Raw genomic sequence first — 19354 nt, 5'->3', positions numbered from 1 at the left:
TCATAAGAGAGATTGGTCTGTAGTTTTCCTTCTTTGTTGGGTCTTTGTGAGGCTTAGGTATGAGCGTAATTGTAGCTTCATAGAAAAAATTAGGTATTGTTCCTTCTGTTTCTATTCTGTAGAATAGTTTGAAGAGAATTGGTATTAGGTCTTCCTGGAAGGTCTGATAGAATTCTGCACCAAAACCATCTGGTCCCGGCCTTTTTTTGGTGGGGAGGTTTTTAATGACTTCTATTTCTTTAGTGGTTATGGGACTGTTTAGATGATTTATCTGCTCCTCGTTTAACTTTGGTACCTGGTATCTATCTAGAAAAATTTCTATTTCATCCAGATTTTCCAATTTTGTTGAGTATAGGCCTTTGTAGTAGGATCTGACGATCTTTTTAATTTCCTCTGTTTCTGTTGTTATGTCTCCCTTTTCAGTTCTGATTTTATTAATTTGAGTATTGTCTCTGCACCCTTTGGTTAGTCTGGCTAAGGGTTTGTCTATCTTGTTGATTTTCTCAAAGAACCAGCTCCTGGTTTTGTTGATATTTTGTATGGTTCTTTTTGTTTCAACTTGGTTGATTTTAGCCTTGAGTTTGATTATTTCCTGCAGTCTACTGCTCTTGGGTATATTAGCTTCTTTTTGTTCTAACTTTTTCAGGTGTGCTGTCAATTTATTAATGTACGTTCTTTCTATTTTTTTTTTTTTGTGGACACTTAGAGCTATGATTTTTCCTCTTAGTACTGCTTTCAGTGAGTCCCACAAGTTTTGATATGATGTATCCTCATTTTCATTTAAATCTAAAAAGTCTTTAATTTCTTTCTTTATTTCTTCCTTGACCAAGTTATCATTGAGTAGAGCATTGTTTAGTTTCCACGTGTATGTGGGCTTTCCATTGTTTTTGTCCAAGTCAAATACAAGTCTTAGTCCATGGTGGTCTGATAAGATACTAGGGATTATTTCAATCTTTTTATATTTGTTGAGGCCTGTTTTGTGACCAATTATATGGTCTATTTTCGAGAAGGTACCATGAGGTGCTGAGAAAAAGGTATATTCTTTTGTTTTAGGACGGAATGTTCTATGGATGTCAGTTAAGTCCAATTAGTTCATAATTTCTGTTAGTTTTATTGTGTCTCAGTTTAGTTTCTGTTTCCACGATCTGTCCATAGCTGAGAGTGGGGTATTGAAATCTCCCACTACTATTGTGTGAGGTGCAATATATGCTTTAAGCTTTAGTAAAGTTTCTTTTATGTATGTGGGTGCCCTTGCATTTGGAGCATAGATGCTCAGAATTGCAAGTTCCTCTTGGTACATTTTTACTTTGATGAATATGAACTGTTCTTCTTTATCTTTTTGACTACTTTTGGTTGAAAAACAATTTTATTTGATACTAGAATTGGTACTTCAGCTTGTTTCTTGGGGCCATTTGCTTAGAAGATTGTTTTCCAACCTTTTATTCTGAGGTAGTGTCTGTCTTTTTCACAAAGGTGAGTTTCCTGTATGCAGCAAAATGTTGGGTCTTGTTTATGTATCCAGTCTGATAGTCTATGTCTTTTTATTGGAGAATTGAGTTCATTGATATTAACAGATATTAAGGAAAAATGAATGTTGTTTCCTGTTTTTTTTTTTTTTTTTTGTTATTTGAGGTGGTGTTATGTTTATATAGCTACCTTCTTTTAGGTTTATTAGAAGATTACTTTCTTGCTTTTTCTAGGTTGTAGTTTCCCTCCTTGTTTTGGAGTTTTCCACCAATTATCCTTTGAAGGGCTGGATTTGTGGTAAGATATTTTGTAAATTTGGATTTGTCATGGAATATTTTGGTTTCTCCATCAATATTGATTGAGAGTTTTGCTGGGTAAAGTAGTCTGGGCTGGCATTTGTGTTCTCTTAGGGCCTGTATGATATCAGTCCAGGTTCTTCTGGCTTTTATAGTCTCTGGTGAGAAGTCTGGAGTAATTCTTATAGGTCTGCCTTTATATGTTACTTTACCTTTTTCCCTTACTGCTTTTAGTATTTTTTCTTTGTTTTGTATATTTGATGTTTTGATTATTATGTGACGAGAGGTATTTCTTTTATGGTCTAGTCTATTTGGGGTTCTCTAGGCTTCTTGTATATTTAAGGACATCTCTTTCTTTAGGTTAGGGAAGTTTTCCTCTATAATTTTGTTGAAGATATTTACTGGCCTTTCAAGTTGGGAGTCTTCACCCTCATCTATACCTATTATCCTTAGGTTTGGTCTTCTCATTGTGTCCTGGATTTCCTGGATGTTTTGGGTTAGGAGCTTTTTGCATTTTGTATTTTTTTGACAGTTGTGTCAATGTTTTCCATGGTGTCTTATGTACATGAGATTCTATCTTCTATCTCTAGTATTCTGTTGGTAGTGCTTGCATCTATGACCTCTGGTCTTTTTCTTAGGTTTTCTATCTCCAGAGTAGTCTCCTTTTGAGATTTCTTTATTGTTTCTACTTCCATTTTTTAGATCCTGGACAGTTTTGTTTAATTCCTTCATCTGGTTGTTTTTTCTTGCATTTCTTTAAGGGCTTCTACCTGTTTACCTGTGTTTTCCTCAAATTCTTTGAGAGTGTTATTTATGACCTTCTTAAAGTCCTCTAACATCATCATGAGAAGTGATTTTAATTCTGGGTCCTGCTTTTCTGGTGTGATGTGGTGTTCATGACTTGTTATGGTGGGGGAACTGGATTCTGGTGATGCCAAGTAGCTTTGGTTTCTGTTGTTTACATTCTTATGCTTGCCTTTAGCCATTTGGTTAGCTGTGGTTCTACTCACACTCACTGGTTCTGACTGGAGTCTGCCTTTCCAGTTATCTTGGTTGTATCAGAACTCCTCGGGGTAAGGATGACTCTATGATCCTGAGCTCCAGCTGCTCTGGGTTCAGTGGCTCCTCTAGGATATTTCAGGATATGGAGTCTCCACAGTGGTAGACCAGCTAGGTGTTTGCTGTTCTGAATGTAGTTGCTCCTCTAGGATGCTTAAGGGTATGGTGTCCCCTGCTCTGCTGCTCTGCGGGCCATGTCCTCACTAGGATGCCTGCAGCTCTATGGTCTTTGACCTCTCTTGGGTGACTCTGCAGCTCTGTGGTCTGTGCCTTCCCTAGGGTGCCTCCGGACTCAGTTTCCAGAGGGGAGCAGATCTGCTGGGAGACTGCTGGAGCCACCAGCAGTATCCGGGCCAGCAGCAGTATCTGGGCCAGTATCCAGAGCCACCAGCCCAGTATCTGGGCCAGAGTTGGAAGGGGAGTTGTTTTGGAAGTCTTATAGTGTTTTTTCTGTACATCTTTTAACTTTACACATCTTTTGCTTATGTATTATGGCTCCCAATTTTTTTGTATGTATCTTCTGAGTATGTTTCAGTGTTTATATGTGTTTCATGTGTCTTTTCTCTATTCTAGTTTTTCTATTTTATCATTATAATCATTATTATTATTATCATTATTATAGGTCTGTTTGTTTTCTAATGAGGGAGGAAAAGGAAGAGTGTAGATTTGGGTGAGTGAGAAAATGAAGAGAATCTGGGAGCATATGGGAGAAGGGAAACTATAATCAGAATATAGTGTAGAAAGAAAAATATATTTCAATAAATCACTACAATTATATTAAGTTATATAAAAATTATATATAAAAAGATTATATGTAAAATATAATTATATATTTATAATATACACAATTTTATTATATATTATAGAAATATACTATATTATAGATAGATATAATATATTTCTCTAATAATAAACAATGCAAATATTTTTATATTTATATATAATTTATATGTAAACTAAAAAATTAAAGTTAATATATTAAAATAAAAAGAACGCTAATCCTTATCAACTCAGTTAATGAAGTGATTGCCTAAGATATGGAAGGCCCTAGGATTGGTGTTCAGTACCTTCTAATCTATGTGTGCTAACACATACCTGTAGTTTCACACTCAGCAAGTGGTGGTAGACAGATCAGGAGTTTCAGATCATCCTTGGATACATAGTGAGTCCTGGGCCAGCCTAGCCTAATCTTCTATCCTTGTATGAAAACCAAAACCAACTAACCATACAACCAATCAAACCCCCTCCCCAAAAATCAAAACTATGACTTTTTTTTTGCTCCACTATATACACCTATGAGACTGTTTTTCCTTTTCCTCAGGGCAGGATCCCCAAACTGTGACATCCAACTGGCCCAGGGAATGCATCAGACAGTTCTTTCCCAGGAGGAAGTGTTTTGTCTTTGACTGGCCAGTGAGTGACCCGCAACTCTTAGCCAAGATTGAGAGTATACCAGAAAGCCGACTGAACCCTAAATTTCAGGAACAACTGAAGACCTTTAGTTCTCATATCTTCACCCACGCAGCTGGCAAGAGACTTGGAGAGGGGATCCTGGTCACTGGGAATCGTAAGTCCCTTTTGCAAAGCTCATGTCTTCTCTTTGTCAGTACAGGGTGAAGTCTAGGTTCCTGGCTAGAATTGTCAGTACTTTTACTTGCCATACAGAAATGTGGGAATGCAGAAGTCTATGTCATACATGGAAATCCACATTTCTTTAATAATATTTCTCTACTTAAGAAAGAGTGAAACCTGCTTAGTGGTAAGTCATGAAAGTTAATGGTTTCTTAAGAGAGATGTAAACCCTGTTTCATGATAGATGTTTTGATACACAGCTGTAATAGACACATAGGATGCTGAGGTAGTGAGGATCCCAAGTTTGATGCCAGCCAAGGCGAAAATTGTCTGAAGCTAATAAACAGGCAGAAGAATGGGGAGCTGAGTTCAGTAGAACAGCAAGTCCTTATAGTGGGTGGTGGCCCTGTCTCAGTCCCCAAAATCAGAAGAAATAACTAACCGACATACCAATTATATAAGTTGGCAAATAGATACAGAACAGAGCTGGTAAAACAGCTTAAGAAAATTCACTTACTCAGCATGCAAGGTAGGCCAGTGGTTTAATGCTCAGAATCACAAAAGCACATTAATAAATAGATAAAATTTATAAATATAAAGTGGGGCTGTGGATGTCATATCAAGTCGTAGGTTCAATCTTCAGTGTTATAGCCAATCACCAAGCCAGCCAAAGATTTCAGTTAATTTATTGGAGTCAGAAAAGAAACAGCAGGCCTTGAGTGCATGGTTAGTGAATGAGTGAGAAACAAATTTGACCTTAATCTTCCATACAGAGCAGACTTTCTAGACATGAGAACTCTACAGTAGCCCATAAAAAGACAGGCTTTATTATTATGTCTCACTGCATTGAAACTCTTGACTTTCTTAGACAAAGGCTCTGCATTTTCATTTGGAAACGGACTTAGAAATTAAAGAATTCATTCTATGTAATAGACCACTTTCATCACTAATGGGAAAGTATGCTGGAAATCCTTTGAAAAAGCTGCTTTAATCATTAGTTTAATTTTGTAGTGGGATGAAGAACAATAAAAACAAATAAATAAGAAAATCAACTGTGGTTTTTACCCAAATGGATTCATAGAAACAGGATGAGAATGATGACAAGAAGGAAGATAAAGGGAAGAAAAGAGAAGAGTGTATTCACTATGTGGGGCTTTTGAGAATGTGAGCTACCACATCTTGTAAAATAGAGAGTAAAAAATTTCCAGTGTACTCTACATGTTATGTTTGCCTAGGACTGGGAAATTTAGTGCAGACCTATGTGGATGCCATCAACACTGGGACAGTTCCTTGCTTGGAGAATGCAGTAAAAACACTGGCAGAGCATGAGAACTCAGCAGCAGTGCAGAAGGCAGCTGACCACTACAGTGAGCAGATGGGCCAGCGAGTGAGGCTCCCCACAGACACGCTCCAAGAGCTGCTGGATGTGCATGCAGCCTGTGAGAAGGAAGCCATTGCTGTCTTCATGGAGCACTCCTTCAAGGATGACCAATGGAAGTTCCAGAAGAAGCTAGTGGTGATGTACCTTAGCATTTATTCTTACTGATGCCCACTCTTCTGCCATAGAGCTACGACTCTGATGTTTGATTCTATGCTGCATCTTTATCATAAAGGAGCTCGGGTTTTTATTGGTAACAAGTTTTTTTTTTTTTTTTTTTCACCAAAAAACCCCCTTTCTCTATTAGATGCTTTTCATTTTTAATAGTTCTTTTTTTAAAGTATATGGGTGTTTTGCCTGTGCACCATAGATATGTGGTGCCTATGAAGGCTAGAAGGATGCATTGGATTTCTTGTATCTGGAATTACACCTGGTTGTAAGCTGCCACCTGGATGTTGGGAACTGAATCTTGGTCCACTGAAAGAATAGTCATTGTTCTTGACTGTTGAGCCATCTCTATAGTTCAAGTTCATTTTTATTGCTATAGAATAAGTTGATATATGATTAATGTGTTTAAAATTATGTACTTATAAGTCACAGTTTGTCAAGTCAGGTGTAGCATTGGTTGAATGGGTCCCTGCTCAGTGCATTCAAATCTTAAATCCTGTGTGAGAAGGACTTGGGTCTTGTCTAGAGGCTTTAGAATCCTTTCTGTTTTTAGTGTTTTGGGGGGCAGTCTGCCCTTGTCTTAGTTCTCAACTCTGTGAGTTTTCTTGTCTATAATCAACTGTAGAAAAGTGACTTTGACAAGTACCTATGGTTAAGTAAATACCATTTTTTTACCTTTTGAAAAGTTTAAATATGAACACCTAAGAATATTAAATGTTTATTTTCTTCTAAGTTTTCTAAACAGTAATGTGATGTCTGTCAGTCTCAGAACTGATAAATAGTTATTTCTCTTTAAAGTGTCACTATAAATTAATGAGTTCACATATCCTTCAGAGAGTTGACACACTGAAACCTTTTAGGTTATGACTGTTCTTCTTTGTTATGAAACTCCATCTTTTGAAGTCAGTCCATGCTCTGAAGTGATGTAGTCCCAGGATTAACATCCATCTTACTCCGAATGATGCAGGCTGTAGACGCACCTTGTGGCTTCATCCTTCTGCTGTCCAGAGACACTGTCAGTAATGTTTCTATATAACTCTGTCTCAGAATATTCTAAAAATTACAAACATCATCCACAGTAAGCAAAGAAGCGGGATTGTAATTGATAAGTATACATGGGTGTGAAGTTAAAGAACTCGAGTTTCTCTGACTTCACACCCTGCTTTCTCATTAAAGAAATTCATAAGGCACTCAATTCTCTGTTTTTCATAAACCTACTCAGAACTGGGAGGTGGTTTTTCTGTGTAGAGATTTTTATCTACCCCAAAGCTCATTCTCTAAGTAGGCTCAGTCCAAGCACATTGTATGTAGAACTCATTATTGATGCAAAGTACACCGTGCATCTTAGTAAGCAAACTGTACCAGAGTCCACTGCCACTCACCTTTCTTGTGTGCTATGAACCCGAGGCCAAGGAAATAACAGGTTTCCAGAAATCACTCAGGGTAATTCCTTGTTTCCAGAATTCAACATAGAATATCTTTCCTTGTTTCTCATTTCCCTAGTTTTTTTCTCTACAATCAACTATAAAAACTGATTTTCAAGGACTAGTGTAATTACAGAAGCTCAATGTATTAAAGACAGCCAGAGTTTATAAGAAAATGGCTGTTTATCATTTTATGGCCATCATTCTCAACCTGTGCATTATGACTCCATTGAAGACCAAATAAACATTCACAGGGTCTGCATATCATATATCCTGCACATCAGATATTTACATAACTATTCATAAAAATAGCAAAACTATACTTTCAAGTAGCAATAAAAATAATTTTATGGTTGGGGTCAATACAACATGAGGAAGTCTATTAAAGGTTCATAGAATTAGGAAGGTGGAGAACCACTGTTTTATGGGATTTTATGGCACAAAGATACCAAAGAAAGAAACTCTACTCACTTCCTCTTAATATTTCTATCTTCAATCTTTCTACCAACATCCTACAAGTAACAAGAATGTATTAATTCATACTGAAGAAAACATTTCTTTTGTAGTTCAAAAGTATCCACCTTAGCATCTTCGTCCTCTAACTTCACAGTCTTCACTCTCCATGAAGGAATCCATGAAGCACTAACTATTCTCTCTGTTTATAACAAACCTACTGAGAACAAACAGGTGGATTTTCTGTGCAGATATTTTGACCTACACCAAACCACATTCTCCTGAGAAAGCTGTGTCCCTTCCTGGTTGAACTTTGAACTCATAATTGATTTGTGGAAACCCCTTCATCCTAACAAATGAAGAAGAACACAGATGTCATGCCCACTCACTGCACTCACATAGTTATTGAGGCCAAGGAAATAAATGTTTACAGAAGTCACTCACAGTGACCGTAAGAGAGATAAACCAATCCCCCATAGATCTTGTCCCAGTCCATTCTGGGACTGTCACATGGCTCTGTCCTGAACAACCACAGAGCACCTTCCTTCTAACAGACAATTTGATTTGTCTTTCCGTACTTTCCTGGCAGGTCACCACTGAGGAAAGGAAGAAAACTTTCATGCAACAAAATGAAGCAGCATCTCTGAGACACTGCCAAGCTGAACTGGACAAGGTCTCAGAGTCCCTAAGAGAGAGCATCTCACATGGGGCTTTCTCTGTCCCTGGCGGATACAGTCTCTACCTAGAGGCCAGGAAGAAGGTTGAGCAGGACTATGAGCGAGTGCCCAGGAAGGGAGTGAAGGTGAGGGATGAAGGCAGGTGTGGTCCTACAGCTAGGGCACTAGAGCTGGAACTGCTGCTCTTGGTTTCTAAAAGCTCACAGGCTTTATGGAGAGAAAGCAGGGTAAATACACCATAGAAATTCTAGTCTTTAGATACACAAATTACTGCATAGTATTATATAACTTCTAAATATTTGTTTCCTCTGGAGATGAGATTTATAACATAAATCCAAGTGAAAGAGAACATTGACTTATTGAATAATCTGTTAATTTTTATCAGAGTATACATAATATTACAGGAAAAACTTTTATTGTCAGGAATCTTATGGTTTTTGTTGACATAGACAAATAGAGTATGCTTATTAAATATGTACTAATTATCAAACTTAAAGAGGTAGAGGCAGCAGTGATGATGGTGATTGTGGTGGTGGTGGTAATACTAATGATGCTGATGGTGATGATTCTAATATATTGAGAGCTCATTTCCTAAATTGAGTTAGTGTTATTTTCCTCATTGGAATATCAATCTAAAAACTCAGGGTCAGAATGAATTTCCTCTTAACGGTATCTCCATTTTGCAGTTGAGGGATGCAATGAACAGAGAAGCTCACACAGACTTACCTAGGCAGATGGGCAGCTTCATTCAGAGTGAAACAATCATATGGTTGAGAGAAAAGTCTACAGGCCACATCAACAGTGACCATATAAGTGAGGGTATTCAAATGACTGAAGTCCCACCCTGGGTCATATTGAGTGGATCTAAAAGAAGGCAGAGGCAGATACTACGCCTATAGTTTGTGTGGCTCTTTTCTGTGAAGGATAGATTAAGTCATGGATTCAATATCTCTAATGCACATGCCTTTCTCACACATAGTTCATCTGATTTTAATCATATGCATGCTCAACTCTGCATTTACATAAGATGCTAAGTGTGAGTATTTTTGATAAAAATTTAGTTGAAGGACAAAGTTTGACAGAAAGTACTATGCATGCACTAAATGCAACTTGGGTCCAGATTGGACTTTCTATTCTATTGGATGTATACATAGGTGATATAGTTGAATAGAACCTGTTGTGATGTGGTTGACTTGGGGTGAAGACATTTTTACTATCATTCAGAAGAGTGTATATGTGGTCAGTTCAGGAACACAGTAGGAGGATCTGAGGTGCTAAGAGCATTGGTTGAAGAGGATTATATGTGCATATTACATGCAGGTAAAGGAATCAGGCCAACAAGGGCATCATTATAAGAAAGGGAGGGATATAAACCCTAAATCAAATAAGGTCCAAGACTCCTAGTCTATTTCCTAATTCTACTTATGACTTATGCATCTGTGAAAACATGAGGCTACAAAGCTAGCAGAAGGCTTTTACAGAGGGTTTTATCCTTTGATCTCAGCAATTATCATAGACTTTGTTACAACCATAGAATTAAAGTACTCACCTGAGAACTACAGCAGGATTCAGTTACTGCAGAAAGAATAGTAATTTCAGGGAATGATAACTTTTTTTTCAGAAAACTACATCCTTATTTATTAAGGTTTTCTCTCTTTTGGTACCCAGGCAAGTGAGGTCTTCCAGAACTTCCTGAAGTCACAGATCACTGTTGAGGAGACCATCTTGCAGTCAGACAAAGCTCTCAGTGATGGACAGAAAGCCATGGCAGGTACAGAGAAGGGCTCAGATCTCCCAAACTTTCTATAAAGCCCCATGGCTGACAGATAGGGAGATCCCCCAGACAAGGACCTTCCTCCTGCATCCTCTTCTAGTTCTGAAAACTTTGGGGCTGGTGTTGAATGCTAGCCCATCAGAGCATTTCTGTCACATAGGGCATCATTGCATAGTGATTTGAAGTTGCACAAAGTTTTCATGCTAAAATCAGCCTGATCTCTGAGATTTGGAGGGGTAGATCTCAGTTCTGCCTATTTTTCCTTTTTTTTCTAAAATCCTTGTGGTACAGCTGAGTTGGCCAAGAAGGAGGCAGCTGAGAAGGAACTGGAGTTAATGAGGCAGCAACAGAATAAGAAAGAGCAAGAGATTGAGGCTCAAATGAGAAGCTTCTCAGAAAACATGGCCCAGCTGCAGAAGAAGATAGAGATGGAAAGGGAGAACCTTCTGAGAGATCAGGAGAGGGTTCTGCACCACAAGCTGGAGGTGAGTTTTGATGGTATGGAAACATGACCACACATGGCTCCCCTAAGAGGAATTGTATGACATTGTCAAAGAAATAATGATCCCAGAGTAAACCTCCAATGACATATGAACATGAAAACCTCAGATCCACTTCAATCCTGGTGAAGTCCTTAGTGATAAAGACACACCACCTTCAGTAGTGTTAGTAACCTATGTTGGAGAGAGAAAAAACAAACAAACATTCCCCAGGGACCACTCTTTAGAACAACCTTATTTTACTTCACCTGAAAAAATACCTCAGCTCACCACTCCAAGAATTTTTAGCACAACAGTTAAGGCTATCAGTTTGAAATGATCAGTTTAGTCAGTATATGACTCTGAGGCTCTGAATCCTGTAGTGTGTGTTTCCAAAGGTTGTTGCTGTATTCTACAGATCTAGAGCCCAATACAAATGCAATCTATCTCCCATCCCTGAACTTGACAGCTCCACTCTAAGGACAATGGTTAGTTACCATCATTTGTTAGACAGATGGAGTTGGCTCACCTCAGTGAAGCTGAGACTGGGTGTGTGTTAAACCCTCAGCCCTCTCCCAGACATTGTACTTTAGTCTATAGTTCTCAGGGTTGTAATGGCCCCAAGCCTCCTTTATCCCAGAGAGATTTATAAACAAATAGAAGCCATAGCTACTCTCACTCTTCAGGTGAAAAGTTTGAGGTTTGGACAAACATGCCAAATTTTATTTTTATACGATGGTGGAAATACATGCTCAGCTGCTGAAGCTCTTATCATGAAAGACCAGTAATGTATATTCTGAAAAATGGACTGTCTGTTTTTGTTAGGTCCTAGAAGAACTACTTCGTGAAGGAGTTGAGGAGAAGTACAATGATTTAAAAAGAGAAATAAACCTAAGAGGTGAAGAGATTAAAGCCACGAAACACAGTTCAATTCAAAGTATCCTTGAGATTGCTGGCAATATACTAACTGAAGTACTTCCTGTGTTGTGTAATATAGGGGTGCAGATTTTTAACTCATATATAGTAGGATGAGACATCCAGTAAAATATAGTAAGAAGACCTCATATTTGGTAGCAATCCTGTTATACACATCTTTGTAATATATATGTTATCATGGATTCATTCAACTGCAGTTTTAAATTAGAGAATTATCAAAGAATGTCAGAGACCAACAGCTCTTCCACAAAAAATAGAAAAGCAACTAAACTTTTTATTAGATCAGCAGAAATAGTTCATGAAAATGATTTAACTGAGATATAGAGGCAAATGGTTCATCCATAAACTCTAATCAACATTATTGCCTATACATGAGCTAAACCAATACAACAAGAAACAAGCCAAAGTGGACAGAAAAAGCCCACGAGGCCTCTACCTTACAAAAAGGACTACAAGTAACTAAGTGATACTGATAACAGGAGAAATAATATTCTCCAATTTAAAATAATGGATTTTCATTATCAAATGCTCAGCACTGAAAACATATATACAAGTATCACTATATAGGCAGATTATCTTATATTTAGGAATATCTATATATGTATCTGTATCTCTATCTATCTATCTATCTATCTATCTATCTATCTATCTATCTATCTATCTATTTCTGTGTGTGTGTGTGTTTGTGCTATAACAATTAATGAAAAAAGAGTCCAGGAATTAAAAGAGAGCATGCAGGGGTATACTGGGAGGATTTACAAGTAGGGAAAAGAGGGGATAAATGTAATTCCATTATAATCTAAAAACTTTTTAACAATGTTAAGAGAAGTAAATGTTTGCAATGCCTATTTCAATCCTGTGTGATACTTATCACCAGCTTTTTAAGAAGAAACTACCAACTATATTTTAATAGGCATAAATGTAAGAAAATGTATATTTTGATTAAATAAAATCCTACAAAATATAGCTAGCAGGTTGATGTTTTATTTGTATAATGAGCAAGAAAGAAGCATATTAGCACATCATGAGTTTGGTCCGGCTTACAAGAGTTGACAGCCTCATTTTTGGTGGTAAGGAGGGATGTGTTGAAATTATATATCAAAACTTAACTTGCATGTAGCTCTAACCTGGAGAATCCATACCTAGGAATTCCACATATAGGTCATTTACCCAGGTTAAATGACACTTGTAGTGAAAGATATGTCACAGGATTATTGCCTTGTTAAAATGTGTGATAACTTTAATGCTCCTTTCTTAGCTTTTTGTGGTGAACATGAGTGGAAAGGGATACTCTACATCCACCCAAGCTTTGTACTAATGTGAGAAATTGCCTTAATAACAGATCTTCTCCTGTCACCACAAAATAACCTGCCTACATCTATAAATACTGTGTAAACTGGCTGCCTGGCACACTACTTGAGAAATACCAGAAAAGATAGATTGTTACAGGTCTCAAGGAGGGTACTCCCTGTGAACTTCAGTCATTGTGTTTTAAAATGAAAGGTTTTTTTCAGCTAAGAAAATGCAAAAGAAAAAAAAAACAATAAAAAACCTTTTTTGGTTTCTAAATTTTGGCTTTTCTGGGCCAAGGTGGATGAAATAGAAGTATCTCAGATGACTATATTAAATAAGCAACATCAATGCAATCCAATGAGAGAAAAGTGTTTGCATATACAGTTTTTTATAGTTTTGAGTACAAATAAGAGAAAATAGTCCTTAGCTACTGAGGACTTGAAATCCCCTCAGGTCAATGAAAAGTTACTGGAAATGTATGACCCTTCATTTGTTGTCCACATGCCTTCAGAAACAAAAGGTAAAGAACTACTTATGTAGTGGGTTCACATCTTAGAAATCTGCCCTTTTCTTATTGGAGCAAACCAGAAACTTGCTTTTTAAAATGAAATTCCTAGAAGGACTTACATATTCAACGTCTGTAGTCATCATGGAAATGCACATCAAAACAACTATGAGATTTTATCTTATACCCATCAGAATATCTAAGATCAAATATTCAAATAAAAACTCATGCTGGCAAGGATGTGGAGCAGGGACACTCCTCTATTTCTGTTGAGAGTACAAAGTTTGTACAACCACTTTAGAAATCGATGTGGTGATTTCTCAGAGAAGTGGGAATCAATCTACCTCAAGACACAGCTGTACCACTCCTGGGCATATAACCAATAGCTCTTCCACCATCTCACAAGGACACTTGCTCAACTATGTTTATATTAACTTTGTTCACAATAGCCAGAAACTGGTAAGAACCTAGATGTCCCTCAACTGAAGAATGTATAGAGTATCATTTACACAATGGAGTATTGCTAAACTAATCAAGGACATCATGCAATTTTCAGACAAATGGAAGGAACTAGAAAACATTATACTGAATGAGGTAACCCAGACTCAAAAAGACACACATCGTATATACTCAATTGTAAGTGGATATTAGCTTTAAAGTCAAGGGTAACCATGCTAATATCCTCAGATCCAAAGAAGTTAAATAACAAGGAATATTCAAGGAGACATATGAATCTTACTGAGATGGTGTGTTGGTTTGAATATTCTTGGCACATAGGGAGTAGTACTGTTAGGAGATGTGTGGTCTTGTTGAAGGAAGTGTGTCACTATGATATCTCTTCACAGCAATGAAACCCAAATTAAGTGAGAAGTGGAACTAGAATTGTGGGACTGTGGAAGGTAGCTTGGTTCCTGCTTGAGCTAAGGCTTGAAACCCCAGAAACCCTGAAATGATGGTAGGCATTTCATCTGTTTCCAGGTCCCTGGCCCCTATCACTAGCTGCAGCCCTCCATAGATTTGTGGCCATCAGTCACATAAGGGCAATGCCACAAGCCTCTCCATATGTAGAGGACATGACCTGTGGTCACGTAGGCTCAAGGTTGATCTCCACTTTAATGAGGTACCTAAAGGCCTAGAGAGCTTAATCAATAAGCTTTCCTTCCCAGAAGTGGGGTATGGTTTTACTCATCTACTTTCCACCATGACAATAAATGTCTTAAAACCACAGACTGCCTCTTTTCATCTGGATCTGCCTTGGGGATCCACAGAGAAGGCCTTTGCCTATAGAGCTGCCACCTATTCTCTTGTAGAAGGCCTCTCTGTATTCCCAGCCATGGCCATCACCAAACCCAAGCTCAAGCCAACCATCCACAATCCAAGGACTCTCTCCCCTGTGGGACCAGCTGGAGCTGCTCTTCTTTTCCCACCCAGCCCTGAGCTAGATTCAGCCAGCAGACCCCCATTCCATTCTCAGCTCTACAGCAGCTCCCAGGGGTGCCTGGTGTCCAATATTCTGACATTCCTAATGGCCTCACCCTTCTAGCAGGCCCAAGAATTTTTTTATACTTGAGAAAATAATGACTGGACTTTATTATAATACACAAGTTTGAGAAACTTCTTCATATTATTGACAGGGACAATAAAGATAAAAAATATAAATATAGAAAAGATTTCACTGGATAGTGGTCTCACAAGACTTTATTTTCATCACAAGTTGGGTAGAGGTAGGAGGACAGATCTCTCATAGTTCAAGACCATCTTGGTCTACAGAATGAGTTCCAGGACAGCTAAGGTTACACAGAAAAACCTTGTCACAAACAACTAAAAACAAAACAATACATAACAAAACAAAAGAAAAAAGAAAAAAAAAGAAAAAAATAGAAAGAGAGAAAGAAAGAAGAAGAGGAAAATGAAGAAAGAAAAGAAAGAAACGGTTTGTATGGAAACTTACCCTGGTTAACATTTTTTTTTTAAAAAATCACTTTATTTATCTTAATTTTCATCTTAATATTTGTATAAACATATATACTTATACATGTATACACATATAGATACATATATAAACAATAATTAAATAATAAGATGTATTTAAAAAGTATGGGGGGTTGGGAAGAGTGGGAGGAAGGAGAGAAGGGAAAATTATGTAAATACAGTGTTCATATATGAAATTCTCAAGAAGGAATCCAGTTTTTCAAAATGTTTAACAGATTAAGTAGCATTTTACAATATGAAAATAAATATGACCTATAATTATGTTGAAGGACATTTTAACTCACTGCAAACTTTGAAGTTTAAAATGAGATCAATAAAAATTATTTTACCTAGCATACTAACAAAAACCACAATAGTGTTTTATAATTCAAAGTATTTCTGGGAACAAGAAAATAGATTGTCAGGAGCTAAGTCAGCAGAACCAGGGGTACACTGTGTGTGTGTTTTTTAAATCAAATCATAATTTTTACTTTTTAACACAGGGGTTATAAACACAAAAAGGCAGGATGTAGGGAAGGGGATGACACAGGAGCATAGGTGTTCAGGGGAGTACAGATATCTTTCAGAACAGGGTATCAGCTGGGTGAAGGTTCAGCGGTGAGGTCACTATGACTTTGCCTATGATTCACTTGTCCTTATCTAATTTGGTACTATCTGCCATAGGCTGCCTATTTACAAGGTCTATGACTACTCAGGCTGGTAGATTTCCACAAAAGCTGCCTGTTTACAATAGTTTATAGCCCTCTGTTTCAGTGTTTTTTCCATAGAGACCCAAGACTTTGTGTTAGCAGGCATGTGTGTCAAGCCTATTGCTGATTTTAGGCTTATGGCTGATTTTAGGCCTTCAGTATATAAGCAGGTTTCCCCTTGACATCTCCTCCCTTCTCCAAATATAGAAGGGTTGTGGCGATTCTAATCTTGCCAAGGCAGGGATAGAGGCCTGACCTCCAGTAATTGAAGGGGATCTTGTAATGGCTTCAGTTCTCCTATCGTTGTCCAGTGAGGCATGAGGGCCATACCTGTCCAGATGTCTTTTTCCTAGAGAGGGGATACTTTTGACATCAACCCCTATGCAGTCAGGCTTGTTCCTCAGGGAACCCAGAAACATATTTTTAACTTTTATTTATATTCCCTTGCAGTGCTTAGCGTCTCAGCCTAAGCAAGAATTCAGATCGCCAGACAGAGGGGGTTCTGGGTGGTCCCTCTCTGCTTGGTCTAGGGGCAGAAGTCCCCTCTTTTAGGTTAGGTGGAGATGGGACTTGGGAACACCCTAGATAGAGTAACATCCTCATCTAGAGTCTTGTGGTCCTCCATAGCTAACATATGATAATGTATCTGAATAGATTTTGCTATCAGATTATCTATCTGTTGTTTCACAAAGTTAGTCAGCCTATTTAAGGCACAGGGACCAAAGGAAATAAGCAAAAATAACCCAATTAATGATCCCAAGATGGAAGGAAGTAGGGTTAACAATCATGGAGAGGTTGAAGACCAATTCTTGTACAAGCTCTCCTTTTTATCTTTCTCTCTCTGTCTTTTATCAAGACCTTCTCTGGCCTTTTTCATGCTCTCTTTAATCATCCCTGTTTTGTCTATGTAAAAGCAGCATTTTTCTTTAAGGGCTGTACATAGTATAGAGCTGTACACAGTCTTTTCTATTGTAAAAGAGAAAATCAGGTCTAATAAAGTCCTTTGCAATTTTTGGGGATGGCATCAGACAGTGAAATGAGGGATTTCTTCAGATTAGTGATGTCAATCTATAGCTGTTTGATGTCCTTGTCAAAGGCCCATTGGAGGTCTGAGTAGTATATGTCTGGAGGCCAGCATCAGTATTAGAACTCCTAATATGCTCTAAATGTATTTTGAGAGAAAAGTTTTATTTTAACAGGAAGGGTGCTATGTAGGAGGAGCTAAGGTGGGAGGAGTACTGAGAGGAAGAGAAGGAGTAAGGAGAAGAGAAGAAGGAGAGGAGAAGGTAGGTGATGAGAGAGAGAAAGAGGATGGAGACAGGGAGGCAGATGTTCATGTATTTCCACCAGTCAAAGATAGTTGATATATCTAGGTTGGGTATTAGGTTACACCTCTGATTGAGCATTACCAAACTTATAAAGCCTTTGATTAACATTTTTTAAAAAGTGTATAAAGGCAAAAGGAAAAGGGGGCATGGGATAGGGGTTTTCTAAGGGGGGAATGGGGAAAGGGATGGCATCTGAAGTATAAATAAAATATCCAATAAAAAATGAAAAAAAGAACTCCTAATAGCAGATATCACAGGTGATTAATTTTTACCTGGAAGAGAAAAAAAGAAATTCTCAAGGAAATTTCTCTTCCCTGGATGTCAATTGTTATTCATCTTATTTATAATTGAGGCCCAAGAATTCTTGAGCCAGCTGCTGCTGTCCCATGCCTCAGATTGTGCTTGCCCAACCCCAAGAAATGTTTCTGGGCTTCACTAGGCCCAATACCCACCTGGAATACCCACAATACAACTCACAGACCATATTGAAGCTCAAGAGGAAAGAAGACCAGAGTGTGGATGCTTCAGTCCTATTTAAAAGAAGGAACAAAATAATCAAGGAGGTAGACAGTGGGAGGGTCTTGGGAGAAAGAGAGGAGGAGGAGAGAAAAAATGGGGGAAAGATGAGGTATAGGAGGAGATGGGGAGATGCATAGAGGATCAGGAAATTAAACAGATATGTAGCAAAGGGAGATGGGAAACTGGCATAACCACCAGAAAGTCCAAGATGTCAGGAAAACAAGAGGCTCCAGGACACAGTGGGAATGATATTAGCTTAAATACACAACAAATGGAAGGGAGAACCTGAAAAGACCATATCCAGAGGTTAGGCACAACCTTTGGTTGAGGGATGGGGTCACCCATCTTCAAAAATTTTATCCCAGAATTGTACCTGTCTAATAGAAGGAAATATAGGGACAAGGAATAGAGCAGAGACTGAAGAAAAGGCCATCCAGAGACTGCCCCACCTGGGAATGCATCTCATATATAGTCACCAAATACAGACACTACTGATGATGGCAAGAGTCACGTTCTGACAGGAGCCTGGTTTAGCCAAACCCTGAGATGCTCTTCCAGAGCCAACACAAATGAAGATACTTGCAGCCAACCATCAGACCGAGCATGGAGACCATATTGGTGAAGTTAGAGCAAGGACTGAAGGAGCTGAAGGGTTTGCAACCCCATAGGAAGAACAATATTAACCAACCAACCACATCTCCCAGGCTCCCAAGAACCAAATCTCTGTTGGCGGCCAACTTTTAGCAGAAAGCGGTTATCAGCTTTGCAGCCATCTTGAGCCATATATCCTGACATGAGACTTGGATTACAATAGCCTACAACAGCTGAGCACACTCTGATAATCTTGGTTTAGATACCTTGGGTGCGTGAGATTAAAGGTGTGTGAGATTAAAGGTTTGCGATTTAAGAGTGACCTAGAGATCAGATTTAAAGACAAGACCTAAGGGCATGATTAAAGGTGTGACCAAAAGGCATGGCTTAGAAGTGAGACATATAAAAGACAGAGGCAGACGGGAGAGAATCAGACACAGACAGAGAGAAGACAGAGAATGAGACACTCAGAGGAAGAGAGACTGAAGAATAAACGGGATTGAAACACACACTGTCTGGTCTCCCTTCATCGAGTCCGTCTTCACTCTCTCTCTTGCTGAACCCTGACCGGACCGGAGCAGCAGCTTGGACCGGGATAGAGTGGCTGCCAAACGCGGGGCAGCCCGGGCCTCAATATTTTGCTCGGGCTGCAACAAATCTCAAACCAAAGAGTACACATGGAGGGACCCTTGGCTACAGCTGTATATGTAGTAGAGGATTGTATTATCTGGCATCAATGGGAGGGTGCCCTAGG

At 38.4% G+C, this 19354-nt stretch overlaps 1 protein-coding gene across 1 annotated transcript in view; it reads left to right on the top strand.

Moving 5' to 3' along the window:
* Positions 1–13153, top strand: part of LOC117707453 (guanylate-binding protein 3-like) — a 30879-nt gene extending 17726 nt beyond the window's left edge. The window contains exons 6-11 of the mRNA XM_034500840.2: positions 4144–4389; positions 5630–5910; positions 8407–8619; positions 10163–10265; positions 10560–10753; positions 11573–13153. Coding sequence (XP_034356731.2) covers positions 4144–4389; positions 5630–5910; positions 8407–8619; positions 10163–10265; positions 10560–10753; positions 11573–11779 — 1244 coding nt within the window. The 3' untranslated portion in view covers positions 11780–13153. The remainder of the gene's footprint in view (positions 1–4143; positions 4390–5629; positions 5911–8406; positions 8620–10162; positions 10266–10559; positions 10754–11572) is intronic.
* Positions 13154–19354: the final 6201 nt, after the last annotated feature.

The sequence above is a fragment of the Arvicanthis niloticus genome, chromosome 4 (genome assembly GCF_011762505.2).
Source record: "Arvicanthis niloticus isolate mArvNil1 chromosome 4, mArvNil1.pat.X, whole genome shotgun sequence".
Lineage (NCBI taxonomy): Eukaryota > Metazoa > Chordata > Mammalia > Rodentia > Muridae > Arvicanthis > Arvicanthis niloticus.
Note: the sequence above shows the minus strand (reverse complement) of the source record. Positions and strands in the feature narration are given on the sequence as shown.